The sequence below is a fragment of the Neofelis nebulosa genome, chromosome 18 (assembly GCF_028018385.1).
Source record: "Neofelis nebulosa isolate mNeoNeb1 chromosome 18, mNeoNeb1.pri, whole genome shotgun sequence".
Lineage (NCBI taxonomy): Eukaryota > Metazoa > Chordata > Mammalia > Carnivora > Felidae > Neofelis > Neofelis nebulosa.
In genome coordinates, this window is record NC_080799.1 from 28,807,207 (window position 1) to 28,822,550 (window position 15,344).

The window sequence follows — 15,344 nt, forward strand, 5'->3', positions numbered from 1 at the left end:
CTTTGTTTTTCAGAGCAGTTGTTTGACTATTTAATTGTCATTGATTTTGAATCAACATGTTGGAATGATGGGAAACGCCACCAGAGCCAAGAAATAAGTAAGTCTGGACTGCTAATGACCAAAGCTAGCCCTAGAGGAGTCACTTTAAAGTTTATAGATACAGGGGTACCTAGATGGCTCTCTTGATTAAGTGTCTGGCTCTTGACTTTGGCTCAGATCATGATCTCAGTTCATGGGTTCAAGCCCATGTCAAGCACTGCACTGGCAGTGCAGAGCTTTTTTGGAATACTCTTCTTCCTTCTCTCTTCCCCTCCCCTGCTCATGCGTGCTGTCTTCCTCAAAATAAATAATAAATAAACTTAAAAAAATAAAGTTTATAGAATAAAATCAGTCAATAGTTTATTTTTCTTTTCAAATTTTTATTTAAATTCTAGTTAGTTAACATACAGTAAAATATTGGATTCAGGAGTAGAATTCAGTGATTCATCACTTACATACAATACCCAGTGCTCATCCTAACAAGTGCTCTTTTAATACCCATCATCCATCTAGCCCGTCCCCCACCCACCTCCCTCCATCAACCCTCAGTTTGTTCTCTATCTTTTAAGAGTCTTTTACGGTTTGCTTCCCTCTCTGTTTTTTTCTTTTTTCTCCCCTCTCCCATATGTTTATCTATTTTGTTTCTACATTCCACCTATGAGTGAAATCATATATTTGTCTTTCTCTGACTGACTTCTCTCCATCCATGTCATGGCAAATGGCAAGATTTCATTCTTTTTGATGGCTGAGTAATATTTCATTTCAACAGTTTAAAGAAAACAGATAGTTTATGAATTGGTAGTTTACTATAAAACCTGACTTGACCAAAGGAGAGAACAAAAACCTAATATCTAAATGTATCATCATATAAAATAATTTTAGAATTCCATACAAAATTTCAGTTGTATAGAAACTGAAAAAAATACCTTTGCAAAAAGGAGTACATTTCAACTTCCGTGTGGTCTTCTTATTTAATTGTGGTATTCAAGAGTTTTAAGTAGGTATACTCAAAATTTTAATATTCTGACTTATTCTTTGGCATAGTTTTATTATAACTGTTATATCACACTGTTTAGGTCATTTTAATATGCTTTTACTGAAACGATGGTATATGATGCTATAAGCTATATATATATATATATATAATTTATGTATATAATGTATACAATACTGTATGATGGTACATTATGTTTAATTTAGAGTGATTACATCATTAATATAACAATTATACATTCCAGTGTCAATTGGTGATTCTTTCATATAGTTGAATTTCCAGCAGTATTACTGAGCACATCAACTGGAGAGATTGAATCTGAGTTCCATACTTACGTTCAGCCTCAGGAACATCCGATTCTTTCTGAGTTTTGCATGGAACTGACAGGCATAAAACAGGTATGCCCTACCCTTTTCCCTTTCTCTCTTCTCATCCTACCCCTCTCCCCCAGAAACAAGTAAGTGTGATGCAAATATTAAAATTCATCAATCAGTTAAGGGTTGCCTGGGTGGCTCAGTTGGTTAAGCATCCAACTCTTGGTTTTGGCTCAGGTCATGACCTCACTTTTCATGACAGAGCCCCGTGTCTGGCTCTGTGCTGACAGTGTGGAGCCTGCTTGGGATTCTCTCTCTTCCTCTCTCTCTGCTCCTCCCCTGCTTACACTTTCTCTCTTTCTCTCTTAAAATATATAAACTTAAAAAAAAAACATAAAATTCAGTAATCAGTTTTAAAGAGAAAGGGAAAACTATATATCATTTGGAATTAGATTTATGCACTGTTAGGAGAAATAATGTTCCCTCTAGCACTCTGTTGGAATCTTTAAAAATGAAAAATAGCATAAAAATGAATATCAAATTTATTTTATGGAAATTAAGTGACATCAAATTTCTGTCAGTCAGGATTTAATTACTATATTTCTGTGTGATTTTAGGTAGAGCAACCTAATTTTTCTTATCTTGCAGCATTCTAATCATTATATTCTCTTGCATGTGTTTTAATATCTTTTTCACTAAATAAACTCTTTGCCAGTCCAAACCTCTTCTTTTTTATATCCCCCTATAGTGCATAATTATGTGCTAATGATGTGTTCAATAATTATAGAATTTTATTGTTGAATTCAAATTTTGTGGCTTTACTCAGGCTCAAGTTGATGAAGGAGTCCCTCTGAGGATATGCTTATCTCAGTTCTGTAAATGGATTCAGAAGATTCAGCAACAGAAGAAAATTATTTTTGCTACTGGGATTTCAGATCTGTCTAATTCCGAAGTAAAATTATGTGCATTTGTTACTTGGTCAGGTAAAAAATAAGTTAATATCTATAAATCATAAATGAGTAGGATTACTGCTATGTAATTCTTCATCTGTAGTAAGAATTATACTTGTTAACCTCTTGGTACTCAAAAAGAAATCTAAGTGCCTAACAGATGTTAACTAAGGAAAGTAAGTTTATTCATATTTTTCAAATTACCATTCTGGGATATCTTAAAATTTTAAGACTTAACTTTAAGAATATTTTTAGATTTTTCCTCTCTGTTCTTCTGGTTCCAGGCAAAGATGATTTAGTGAAAACTCTTATGCTATTTTCTACAATCTTGAATAAAAAGAATCTTAATTCAACTCACATCCTTTGTTTTCACACTAGGAAAAAATGGGTTATTAAAGTAGATGTTTTGTATGCCTGTGATATAGCATTGCCATTAATAGGCATTGATAGCAATGCTGTGCCATTGATAGCATAGCATTGATAGTCATATTTGGTTTTAGGTTTCTGTAAGATGTCTGGTTTCTCAGTTACATTAGTATTTTCCTAGAATTTTAAAAACAGATAACCTTCTCCATGTAGGCCTTGTAACTTGACACCTTATTCTTCTTTCTGAAATAATTTAGTGTGTTTTTTGGGGTGTTTAAGAAATCATTTTGAAATTTAGTTACCAACTTAATTTCTTAATAGTAAATTATGTAAAGTGAATAATTGTTAGATATTAACAGCAATGAAATTTTATTTTATATTATATAGTATATTGTTATAGCATACACATTATAGTTTATACACTATATATGATACATATACTATAGAATATAGTATGTTTTGGTGGTACACTGTATACTATTAGGTATATTATGTTTTTCTAGTATATATGCTGCCGAAGCGAGCACTATATTATGTTTTTATAAATTTTAGTATTTTATTTTATATCCTCTTTCAACCTTTTATTTATAAATGGTGATAGCATACATAAGTAAAAACTGCTTGGCATCTTTGAATTTGTTCTATTTTAATATACTTAATGCAGACTGGGACTTGGGGGTTTGCCTGGAGTATGAGTGTAAAAGAAAACAGCTGTTAAAACCTGTGTTCTTAAATTCTTGGATTGATCTCAGAGTAACTTATAAGGTAAGGGTCAAAGATGGGGGCATGTTCACTTTTCTTCTACTGGAAAATGATGAAACTTCATCCCACGCATGGCTATAGGTTACTATAAATGAAATGTTTTCTTTTGAAACTTTTACATAAATACATTTTTTAAAGTCTGTAAAACAGCACAACATAATAAACACATTCCAAATCTAATAGAACTAAAAATTATGAAAAGTAAGTGGTTAATATATAGACTTTCTAATAGTAACTTTTTTTGGATATGTCTTCTTTTATTTGATTAGATTTTCTATAGAAGAAAACCAAAAGGACTAAGTGGTGCCCTGCAGGAAGTGGGAATAGAATTCTTGGGAAGAGAACATTCTGGTTAGTATAAATTAAAAATAATTTTATTATCTAAGTCATTTTATTTTTATAAAATCTTTCGTATGAATCTCATGTTTTTGGTGATGTCATTAATAAAAAATATCCTTCAACCTAAAAAAAGCTCCTAATCTATACTATACCATTCAAATTATTTCTGACTTTCAAATTACTAGTATTGTAGGGTAAAGACTGCCATCTAGTGGGTTAGTTGCTAAAAAGAATGGAAATTAGCTAAATCAAATGGAGATTTAACAAATGCCCAGATAATACATTGAATTAGTGAAAAAACCAAACAAGATCATTAGATTACTCACAAAACATGGCCCCTACAATTGCTTACAGTTTTGCGAACTGTAATAGATTTTTATCTTCTTCTCTATAAATGTGTGTGATCTTGTCTTTATTGGTACAGTTGCCACAGCTTTTTGCTAGTCTAATTTATCATGATTAAAATTAGTAGATGATTATAAATAGTATGCTCCAATTTAAATTGTGATTTCTTATTTTTGCTATACTTCTTTATGCTGGTACTACTAAATTCAGTGTTTGATATCTATTTACTCAGGGTTGGATGATTCTCGGAATACTGCCCTTCTTGCTTGGAAAATGATCAGGGATGGTTGCTTAATGAAAATTACAAGGTCCTTGAACAAGGTTAGTGGTATCTTGCCTATTTGGTTATATCAAACTCCAGAAGTAATCATAGGTTCATGGAAGTACAGATACCATTGCATGCAATCATTGATAAATCAATGAATGATGACATTTTTCTTTTTTTGTCCAATCATATAGTGTATAATAAAGAAATTATGAATGTACAGTTTCTAAAGCTATTCTGTGGAATCATAGGTTCCCACTAAGAAGAATCCCAAAATTTTGGCCAGAAATTTGAATACGAATCAAGTTGAAGAAGCATCGGTCTGCAACAGTAGCATTTGGGGTCTGAGCACATATGATAGGGAGCCTAAAAATACAGTAAATTCTCATGAAAAAGTTCAGTTGAGGTCAGCTGGTATGAATTTTCCTATAAAGGGACAAGATCAGTTCCAACTAAAGAGCAATGTAAAAGTGGGTCTTCACGGTGGCAAAGACTATTTATCTCTTTTTAATACAAAGCCCTCTACTTCCCTGGAGCAGTTGCAGTCTCCCAGCTTGAATACACCTATGCAGAAGCACATAAAAAATGAACACCTTGCATTTAGTACCAAACCTATGTCTTCAACAGTTAGTTCAGAATCGGTACTTATTTCAACTACCATTTCATCTGTTAATCATATTTCTGATATGGAAATGAGTTCTGCTCTTGATTGTTTACCTATGTTGGCTGATTGGGAGGATGTAGCTTTACTGCCAGCATCTCAGCCTGAGCAAAATATAGATTGTATACCTCCCATTAATGACTCAAACTTAGACACTTCACTTAATTCCATAGAAAGATTAATGATTTTAAAGGAAGGCACAGAAGAAACTCCTCAAAACTCTGAGACCTCTAAGTCTATTGTTTATAAGAGTCCACATACTACTATTTATCATGTAAAAGATGCCAAAGATCAAGGTTCAGTTGCTTCTGACTTTAAATTACCTGAATGCAAATCAAGTAGCTCCAACAGTATTAATGCCAGTATGTCTCATCCTTCAGTTTTGGGGAAATACCCCCTCCTTTTAGGTAGTACTAAAAGGAATCCATCCAGTCTCCCAGCTTTCCCACCAGCAAAAAAACAGTCCTTCACTATTCATGAAGAAAAGCCTACATCATCTGATGGCTTCCCAGTGAGAAGTTGTTCCCAGAAGGTCTTCCCCTCTGTCTTAGCTTCTACAGTTAACCTAGAAGGACCTTGGAAGAGTGGAAAAATGACACCTCCATTATGCAAGTGTGGCCGAAGATCTAAGAGACTTGTTGTTTCTAATAATGGACCAAACCATGGAAAAGTCTTCTTTTGTTGCCCAAATGGGAAATACCAAGAAAATAGAAAATGTTGTGGTTATTTTAAGTGGGAACAAACACTTCGAAAGGAGAGAGCCAACAGCAGCGTTCTGTCTTATTCTCCGGGGGGACCCACTTTTAGTTCCCCAGAAATAAGCCATATTTGTGACAGAAATGTAAATTTTTCTACCAAAAATTCATTGAGACTCAGACCTTCAATGAGGAATTGATAAACCTTCCCTATGACTAAACTGTGTTTTTACTTTAATGTGACTTTTTGTGTGATAAAGAGAAAAAAGTGTATAGGGCTACAAGTCATGGGGACTTAGCATATCTGAGTTCTGTAGACTGCACTGGGGCTATTAAACACACATGCATGCACACACACTGAAAATGAGAAAAAAATTGATTTCACACACTTTGAATTTCCTTGATCAGTTATCTAACACTTCTCTTGTATTCATTCATCTATGAATCCTGATTGTTCCTTGAATTTCCAAACATCATGAATATTCTGATAATCGTCTTACACTTTTATTTTTGTCATATATTAACGTGCCAAATTTATCATACTTTTATCAAGAACCACAAATATTTTATATATTCTATTAGACTAGATATAATAAACAACAATAGTATATAACATCCTTCTTTTACAGGTAGACCTTGAAATAAATTTAAACTGTTTTTAAATTACTTGAATAAAAATGTGACTATTAAAAATCCCTAGTCTATTTTCAGATAGACGCTTGTACTTTGAGAATTAGGAAATCTAACTGATATATTTTTTTTTCTAAAAAATTTTATTTATTTTGAGAGACGGAAAAAGAGCACGAGAGGGTGGGTCCAGGGAGGAGAGGGAGAGAGAATCCCAAGCAGGCTCCACGCTGTCAGAACAGAGTCTGACAGCAGGGCTCAAGCTCGTGAACTGTGATATCATGACCTGAGCCTGAAATCAAGAGTTGGACACTTACTGACTGAGCCATCCAGGTACCCCTAAAAACTTTTATAATAAGTTGTTTAGTTTTATTTCAAAGCTTGAAGATTTGTTCTGATTTGTACATCAACATACCAGAAGAATTACTCAACTAGAGTTTGAAAACCAACACATCAGAAACTTGGTTTGGATAATACATGTTTAAAAATTTCTCAGCAATTGATGGTATTCTTTTTATATTACCAAAGTCATGAGAACATTGACACTAATGCAGAGGAATTTACCGAATATTTTATTTCAAAATTCAGCCTCTGATGTTATAACCACAAGATATTTATTTAAAGATTTTTTTTTTTTTAAGGAATCCCTGCATCCAATGTGGGGCTCAAACATACAACCCTGAGATCAAGAGTTGCATGCTCTACTGACTAAGCCAGCCAGACACCCCAACCATAAGTCATTTTAAATCAACAATTTACAAGTATACTATTATATTTTTAATCACCTCTCCATAATCTTGTGTTTGTACAGTCTTTGTTTTATAGATACTGTGATAAATAATAGAATGGAATGGATTTAAATCATTTCCCATTCTTTCTTCCTTAGTTCATTTCTTTTTATCTTCCCACTGATAGTCTTTGGCAACTCTTGAATAAATTCTACCTGTTGGTATCAAGGGAAGAAAATTAGCCAAGAAGTTTTCATCTTTAGACAAATCCAATTATATAGCAGTTTTATTATCTCTAAGTGAAAGAATTAAGGTACCCATCTGGGTGGGTTTTGGTAACAACCAAAACAGCAGAGGTATTGTTGAGGAGTTTTTTCTTGGTATTTAGTATTTACTACACGTCCAGTTAGCCAGATGACCCAAAAAATTATGTCAAGAATTTCATTTTAATCTCAAAGATTATGAATCTTATCCATGTCATTAGTTCAGTTTGGAATATTTGGTGTGGCATGTTTGAGGAGAATATTCATTAAAATGGAAAAAGTAAACAGCTGAAGTTTTTCAGAACACTAAGCAAATTGTCATCATAATTAGAATACCTACCTTTCTCGGATATTTATAAGGTGCTGTAATTTTTTTTACATGTTCCTGAATCTCCTTTTTTAGTTGTTCTTGATCATGTGACTTGTAATCATGGCTCAGAACAATAAAAGCCTTTACTACCTGAAAAAAAAAATTTGAAACACCAGGAAGATATGTTATACATTTTTATGTTTCATTGTGTCTTGTTTACTTTCTCTAACTGGGAATCTAAGTGCCCGGGATTGGGGGCAGGAGGCTTCATAGGGTTTGATCCCAGCTCTGTGCTCTTAAGCCAGCCATTGGAGTCCCACACCTCCTGTTCTGTATCTAATTCAAGAATTTCTGGGACCCCTGCTTTGCCAATAACTTGAACCTTCTTATCTAAAAACATCTTGAACTTTACTTTCTGACCTGTTTGTGTTTCTGAGCTGTCTTTGCTCTTGACTTCTTGCCTCATCTTTTATTTCCTTCAAGAAAATTTCCTCTTAGAAACTTGACAATGTATTAAGTACAGTCTCTTGGGTAACAACCTAGCCTATCTAGCCTACTTTCTAGATCCCCACCCTCAGTATGGCCCTTATAAAGAGTATTCACACTTAGTTTGCCATATCCTTGTGGAAGGGAATAGTTGAGACTGCACACTCTTTATTCCAGAGACACTTGTGTTGATGTAAGACTGTGAAGATTCCAACAGCCACTTTGCTACTACTCTGACCAATTACCTGGCCCTGAGAAACGAGCAAAAGTGGTAGTGACCGTTGTTCTCTAATTGACAGAAGACAGGGAAGACTTCATCACTTTATGCTCACAAATGCTGTTTTTCAAAATTGACTCTTCTTTGAAGTGTTCTGGAAAATCCTGCCCAGTTTTTGGATCATGTATATATGCATTTATACAATTTTATCCTATCCATTTTTTGATATTTCATAAAATGTTTTTGTGTTTATACCTACTCTTCTGCTTTATCAACATTTTTATGAATTAAATTTATCCTTGCTATAAGTGAATAATTCAGATGCACATTGAGAACTAATATTTGTAATTATTAGTTTGCATATTGATGACTTGTACACCTTGGATAAGGTCTACTTTATTTTTATAAAAGTCTTTATAAATCATTACATAAGATGGTAAACTAATAAGAACACCCTAAGATGGTTAAGAGCATGAACTTTAAAATCAGACAGGCTGGGTTCGAATCACACTTGGTTGTGTAATCTTGGGGAAGTTAGGATACATTTCGGTGCCTCAGTTTCCTTCTCCAAAAAAAAAAAAAAAAAAAGTTGTGAGAATTAGATAAGCTTACATATACAGGCCCTGTGTAGGGCTTATAATACCTGGAACATGCTAAGTCATCAGAAATATTAAGTATTAGTTGTAGTAGTATTAGAAGTACAAGTTTTTTGTTTTTTGGGTTTTGTTTTGTTTTGTTTTGTTTTAGAGAGTGTGTGAGCGGGGAGAGGGACAAAGGGAGAGAGAGAGAGAATCTCAAGCAGGTGCCATGCTCAGCATGGAGCCTGATATGGGAATTGATCCCATGACGCTGGGATCATTACCTGAGCTGAAATCAAGAGTCCAGATGTTTAATTACTGTGCCACCCAGATGATCTGTTTGTTGTGGGTTTTTTTGGGTTTTTTTTTTTAAATTTTTTTTTTTAACGTTTATTTATTTTTGAGACAGAGTGAGACAGAGCATGAACGGGGGAGGGTCAGAGAGAGGGAGACACGGAATCTGAAACAGGCTCCAGGCTCTGAGCTGTCAGCACAGAGCCCGACGTGGGGCTCGAACTCATGGACCGCGAGATCATGACCTGAGCCGAAGTCGGCGGCTCAACCGACTGAGCCACCCAGGCGCCCCTATTTTTGTTTTTTTGTTTTTTTGTTTTTTTTAATTAAAATCCTTAAGTGGGCTTCAGAATTTCTCTCAAATTCTATGCAAAATTTTGCATTTTTATGAGAAGAGCCTACAGTTGTGCTATTTGATATAGTAATCACTAGCCACATGTAGCTGTTTAAATTTAAATTAAAATGAAATAAAAATGTTCTCAGCCACACCAGCCATATCTCAAGTGCTGTATAGCCATGTGTGGTTATTGTATTGGATGGTGCAGATAGAGAATATTTATGTCTGTCATTGCATTAGTCTATGTCCAATGTCCTTCAAATTCCAAAAAGCTGTGTGATCCTACTGGTGGAGTTCAGAGTGAAGGAATAAATTTTAATCACCAGCTCAATTCCCTGCTCTCATCTATCTGGAATATTGGGGGCCTTGCCTGGCAAAGGGGACCTGAAGAGTGGCATGGAAACTTTAAACCCAAACTACCATTTGACCAACCCCAAAAAGAATGAGCTTTCAAGGGTGCCTGGCTGGTTTAGTCAGTAGAACATGTGACGCTTAATCTCAAGCCCATCGTTGGGCATTTACTTTAAAACAAAAAAAAAAAAAAGGAAGCGCTTTCAGGACTCCTGTCTTATTCACGGTTTTTTTGAATTCTCTACTTGGCTACCTACCCAGCCTACTTCTAATTGCTGCCTTGGTTCCTACCTTTGACCTTGCTCCCACCCCTGATATGTGATGCCAGCCTATCCTCCTCAGCTACATAAGGGACCATGTTGTTTCCAAACCTGGGGAATAACGCGTTTCTATCTAGCTGACCTCTGACATCCTATCCTACTGTGAACCTGAGTTGTTGGCATTCACACCATCCCTGCATGGAAAGAATTCAAATTCCTTATATATATTTTCAGTCTTATCTTTAGCAATTCTTTCCTGACTAGCATATTTACTAATGACTATGTGACTTGCGAAGTTAGCGAATGAATCATTTAATTGTGTTTCCATAAACTGTTGAAAAGTATGTGTTAGACAGCCAACAAATTATAAAGTGGAGATGAATCCATTTTTTTTACCTCTCCCCTGATGGGATCTGGGCTGCTGACAACAGCTGCCTCTGCAACTGCAGGATGCTCAATCAGGGCACTTTCTACCTCAAATGGTCCAATTCTGTAACTGGGAAATAAACATATGACAGGAATATATAAAGGTGAGCAGCAGGTTCACTCTAGAACACACTGATGATCAATTAACTTAGACATACGCACAGATGAAAAAGAAAATTACCCAGAGGATAATATGATATCATCTGATCTTGCGACAAACCAGAAATACCCATCTTCATCCATATAGCCCCGGTCCCCAGTGATATAGAAATTGCCTCGTAGGGTTGAAGCTGTTTTTGTAGGATTATCCTGTGAAACAAGTAGCATTTTGTTAATATTACTGTGAATGTGATTCTTCTGTTCGGTTGGATTTTTAAGTGTTGAAGGATAAAAAAAAAAAGTTTGGTTTCTTTGAGAAGGCTTGGAATGAAGAGTAGCCAGTGCAGGAAGTAAGGATGCAATTCCAGCATTGAGCTAGCCCAATCGAAGAGAGGTAAACTACAGTTACAAAGACTAGGCATGCTGCCATCCTGAGAATTGTCTATGATGATCACTAAACTCTCTGCAAGAGTTCAGAGCTCCAAGATATGGGCTAATTAAGTCTTTTGCTAAGTGGTTAATATCTAATACGGGTAGGAAAAGCGAGAAGTGAATGCTTAGAGTTAAAAGAAAGCACCAGCACCTAATAATTCAAAGAGCAGTTTTTCTGTTTTTGTATTTTGTTTTAGAAACAAAACCCGTTCTGCAACTTGGTAGGAGGAAAAATGAAGGATTGTTACATTATGTAAAATTCACTGACAAGTAGAACCTGGACTTTTGATTATAGTGATGCAAATTTTAAAATATATATACTTCAATTAGACATGAAAATAGGTCTGCAAACAGTAGGGAGCCTGTAAAGGCTCTAGTGAAAGACATTTACTTAATCCCACTGCCCCACTTTCTTTCCCTCTCACTGCTGTTCAGAAGGGAAACCACTAATCACATTTCAGGAAAATGATTGGGTGCTGTCTTCTATTGGAGATGATCAGTGTATACAAAGAGGGCTGTTTTTCTAGGGCTCCCTTCTCTTACCCTCATGGGCCTGGAGCAGTGATCTAGTCCAGGGAGAATAAGCATTTGGGCGTTTCTTCGGTTTCCTACCTGAGGGATTACAATTCAGGACAATGAGTCTCTCAAAAAGCCTATCCTACCTATCCTACGTGTGTTTTGTGACAAATAGGGATAGTTACCAAGCACTTTTTAAAATATGTATTTTTGTATTATTTATTCATTTTGAGAGAGAGAGAGAGAGAGAGAGAGAGAGAGCGAGCAGGGGAAGGGCAGAGAAAGGGAGAGAGAGAATCCCAATCAGGCTCCACGCTGTCAGCATAGAGCCTGTTGTGGGACTCGATCCTACAAACCATGGGATCATGACCTAAGCCCATATCAAGAGTCAGTGCTTAAATAACTGAGCTACCCAGGCTCTCCTTTTGAGAATTAAATAGGAAATAAATCTCTTACTATGTAATGAGCAAAGAGGCCAAGTGGTCGATTAGGTAGGACTTGAATGCCAATATCTCCTTCTTCTCCAGGAGGTAGAACATTGCCATTTATGTCTAAAATCTAGGATAAAATAGAATGATTTATTTAAGGGAATATTTTATTTAATGTGCCAACATGTTAAATTTTTACTTTGCATGTTTTGTTTTGTATTTTAAGTATATTTTAATTCCCAAAAGAAATATGTTTTACTTAAATTCTTACTGCAAAATATATTTTAAAATGCAAGTTAGCAAAACGTGAAAGAAGAATAAAAAATGTCTTTAATTTCACTATCTAGCAATAATCACATTTTTGGTGATATTTTTTGAGACAGTATAGACATAGAAAAAAATAGAATCACTTTATATATACTGTTTTACAGCCTGCTTTTATCAATTGGCAATATATCTTGATTATCTTTTAAGTACATATTTCATTACCAGTTTTTCAAAATTTAACTGTGGAACAAACAAAACCTTACTTCAGGAGCCCATTATAAGCGAGGAAAGGGGAATGTTCTCTGGTGGAGACACTGGTGATATGTTAAAAGTCTTGCTTTCTTACCTTCTCCCCAGTCCTCTGATTCTCTGAAGTGCCTAGCATTTCGTAAGCGCTGACTGCATTCCAAGTAATAAATGCTAGAGCTCTACGTACTTCACGTGTATTGTTTTCTTTAGTCCTTACAACGGTCCTATCTGGTTATCACTATCACTATGCTCATTTTACGTATGAGGAAACTGAGGTGCAAAGTTTAAGCAACAAAGTACATGACTGAGCTGGAATTCAAATCTCAACAACCACACTCCAGATCCTATCCTTTTTCATCATTACACTTCTTTGTAGAATCTCTTCAGGGAGTTCAGTCCACTTTTTAAAAATCCAGATGCACATTTCTCAGGTTGATTGCTTAATTCGTGTGCCAGATTTTGCCTTAAGTAACTTTTAGCTGTTTTTAAACACGAACACTCTACTTTTACATATATCCTCCAAGAGCCTTCAAACCCAGGTTTGTGTGAAATGGCTTGTGTGGAAAATAAGGGTATAATACTTATTTGGCACTTTCCAGATGGAAATGAGCTATGTCTCCAAAAAGAAACTTGAAAGGCAAAGGAATTCTAAATGTAAAATCTTACTTTTAAGTTCTTGTAAATAAAAAAATATAAATTCCCACCCAGTCATCTAAAGAATATTTGGCTCCAGTATCAAGGAATTACTGATGGAAAGGAGATGTTTTAAGAGTTCTAAATACTTCTCACAGACTACTCTTTAATAGATGAGAATGTTCTATTTCTGGAGAGAATCATGTTCCTTATTCAAGTGTTCTTAAAATCATGAAAATTATGGGCTTGGAGCTTTGAAGTTGCAAGAATCTCATATCCAGCTGGTTGGAGTATATCCCCAGATTCCAGGATGTCACTGCAGATGCTCTTATCTAGGTAACAAAAGCAGTAATAAGAGCTCTTGGGGAAAAGTTAAAAATGAAGATAGCTGCATTAGGGAAATGCAAATCAAAATTACAAGGAGACACCACTTCACACCCATTAGGATGGCTACTATCAAAAACACAGAAAATAAGTGTTGGTGAGGATATGGAGGGATTGGAACCTTTGGACATTGTTGTGGGAATGTAAAATGGTATAGGCACTGTAGAAAACAGTATGGCAGTTCCTCAAAAAATTAAAAATAGAATTACCATATGATCTAGCATTTCTACTTCTGGGCATATACACAAAAGATTTAAAATCATGTTCTTCAAGAGATATTTGTAATAGCTAAAATGTGGAAAGAACCCAAGCACCCATTGACAGATGAATAGAAAAGCAAAATGTGTTATAGCCAATCCAGTGGAATATTATTCAGCCTTAGAAAGGAAGGCAATGCTGACACATGCTACATGGATGAAACTTGAGGACATTATGCTAAGTGTGAGAAGCCAATCACAAAAAGATGAACAGTATGATTCCACTTATAAATAGTAGTCATAAAAACTGAGAAAAAACTGAGGGCTGATGGGGGGTGGGAGGGAGGGGAAAGTGGGTGATGGGCATTGAGGAGGGCACCTGTTGGGATAAGCACTGGGTGTTGTATGGAAACCAATTTGACAATAAATTTCATATTATAAATAAATAAATAAATAAATAAATAAATAAATAAATCCTGAAAAAAAAAAAAATAGTTGTCATAGAGGTAGAAAGTAGAATGGTTGCCAGGGCTGGGGGCATTGGGGAATGGGAAGTTACTGTTTAATGGATATAGAATCAGTTTTACGAGATGAAAAGAGTTATGGAGATGGATAGTGGTAATAGGTACACAATATTATGAATGTATTTAATACCACTGAATTATGCACTTAAAATGGTCAAGATGATAAATTTTATGTGTATTTTATTATTTATTTTTTTTAATTTATTATTTTTTTTAATGTTTATTTATTTTGAGAGACAGAGACAGAGCATGAGCAGGGGAGGAGCAGAGAGAGAGACACAGAATCCAAAACAGGCTCCAGGCTGTGAGCTGTCAGCACAGAGCCCGACGCGGGGCTCGAACTCACAAACCGTAAGATCGTGACCTAAGCCGAAGCCGGACGTTCAACCGACTGAGCCACCCAGGCGCTCCTATGTGTATTTTATTACAATAAAAAATTGGGGGGGAAATGAAGGTGATGATGCTGAGTGGGGATGCATGATAGAGCAGTTTTCCTCTTGGCCACATCCTTTGTGCATTCAAATATAGTTGCTCCAGAAATCCACAGGGCTTAAATTAGTGGGAAAGTGGTGATACATTGCTGTTGGGATTCATGTGAGTACAGCTGTACTGTGAGAACTTCATAGCAATGCATGTTGGGAATTGTCACTAAGAGGGAAGAAAGGAACACAACTTTGTGAAATGCCAACCTGATTGCATATAATGCAGACAACAGAATGTTCAACTATCAATATTTCTTTCTCCAACCTAAGGCATCCTATAAACCAATGAACTATTATTAAGCCTGGTTACAGAATGTAACCAGGGCTCTCTGACCATCTCTTCTTAGAAAAGCTTTTCAGGGGTCCCTGGGTGGCTCAGTTGGTTAAGTGTCTGACTTTGGCTCAGGTCATGATCTTGCGGTTTGTGGGTTCGAGCCCCACATCAGGCTCTCTGCTATCAGTGCAGAGTCTGCTTTGGATACTCTGTCTCTCTCTCTCTCTCTGCCTCTCCCCGCCCACCCCGTTT

At 35.6% G+C, this 15,344-nt stretch overlaps 2 protein-coding genes across 13 annotated transcripts in view; one reads left to right on the forward strand and one right to left on the reverse strand.

Annotated features, from left to right (window-relative positions):
* ERI2 (ERI1 exoribonuclease family member 2) overlaps positions 1 to 15,344 on the forward strand; it is a 64,333-nt gene that overhangs the window by 1,523 nt on the left and 47,466 nt on the right. For 5 of the 10 annotated variants that reach the window (XR_009256741.1, XR_009256742.1, XM_058711216.1 and 2 more), the window contains exons 3-8: positions 14 to 97; positions 1,304 to 1,431; positions 2,174 to 2,330; positions 3,328 to 3,428; positions 3,695 to 3,776; positions 4,342 to 4,430. Coding sequence is in view for 8 of the 10 variants with exons in the window: in XM_058711216.1 (XP_058567199.1) it covers positions 14 to 97; positions 1,304 to 1,431; positions 2,174 to 2,330; positions 3,328 to 3,428; positions 3,695 to 3,776; positions 4,342 to 4,430 (641 nt within the window). In the remaining 2 variants the exon portion in view is untranslated. Of the gene's footprint in view, positions 1 to 13; positions 98 to 1,277; positions 1,432 to 2,173; positions 2,331 to 3,327; positions 3,429 to 3,694; positions 3,777 to 4,341; positions 4,431 to 4,625; positions 5,952 to 6,998; positions 7,106 to 15,344 lie in introns of those variants that run through there. The other 5 variants (XM_058711217.1, XM_058711211.1, XM_058711218.1 and 2 more) reach the window with 5 other exon arrangements.
* Positions 6,907 to 15,344, reverse strand: part of ACSM3 (acyl-CoA synthetase medium chain family member 3) — a 56,997-nt gene continuing 48,559 nt past the window's right edge. For 2 of the 3 annotated variants that reach the window (XM_058711221.1, XM_058711220.1), the window contains exons 10-14: positions 12,111 to 12,212; positions 10,789 to 10,916; positions 10,578 to 10,677; positions 7,685 to 7,808; positions 6,907 to 7,296 (exon numbers count right to left, since the gene is read on the reverse strand). In XM_058711221.1, coding sequence (XP_058567204.1) covers positions 7,214 to 7,296; positions 7,685 to 7,808; positions 10,578 to 10,677; positions 10,789 to 10,916; positions 12,111 to 12,212 — 537 coding nt within the window. In that variant the 3' untranslated portion in view covers positions 6,907 to 7,213. The remainder of the gene's footprint in view (positions 7,297 to 7,684; positions 7,809 to 10,577; positions 10,678 to 10,788; positions 10,917 to 12,110; positions 12,213 to 15,344) is intronic. The other variant, XM_058711222.1, reaches the window with a different exon arrangement.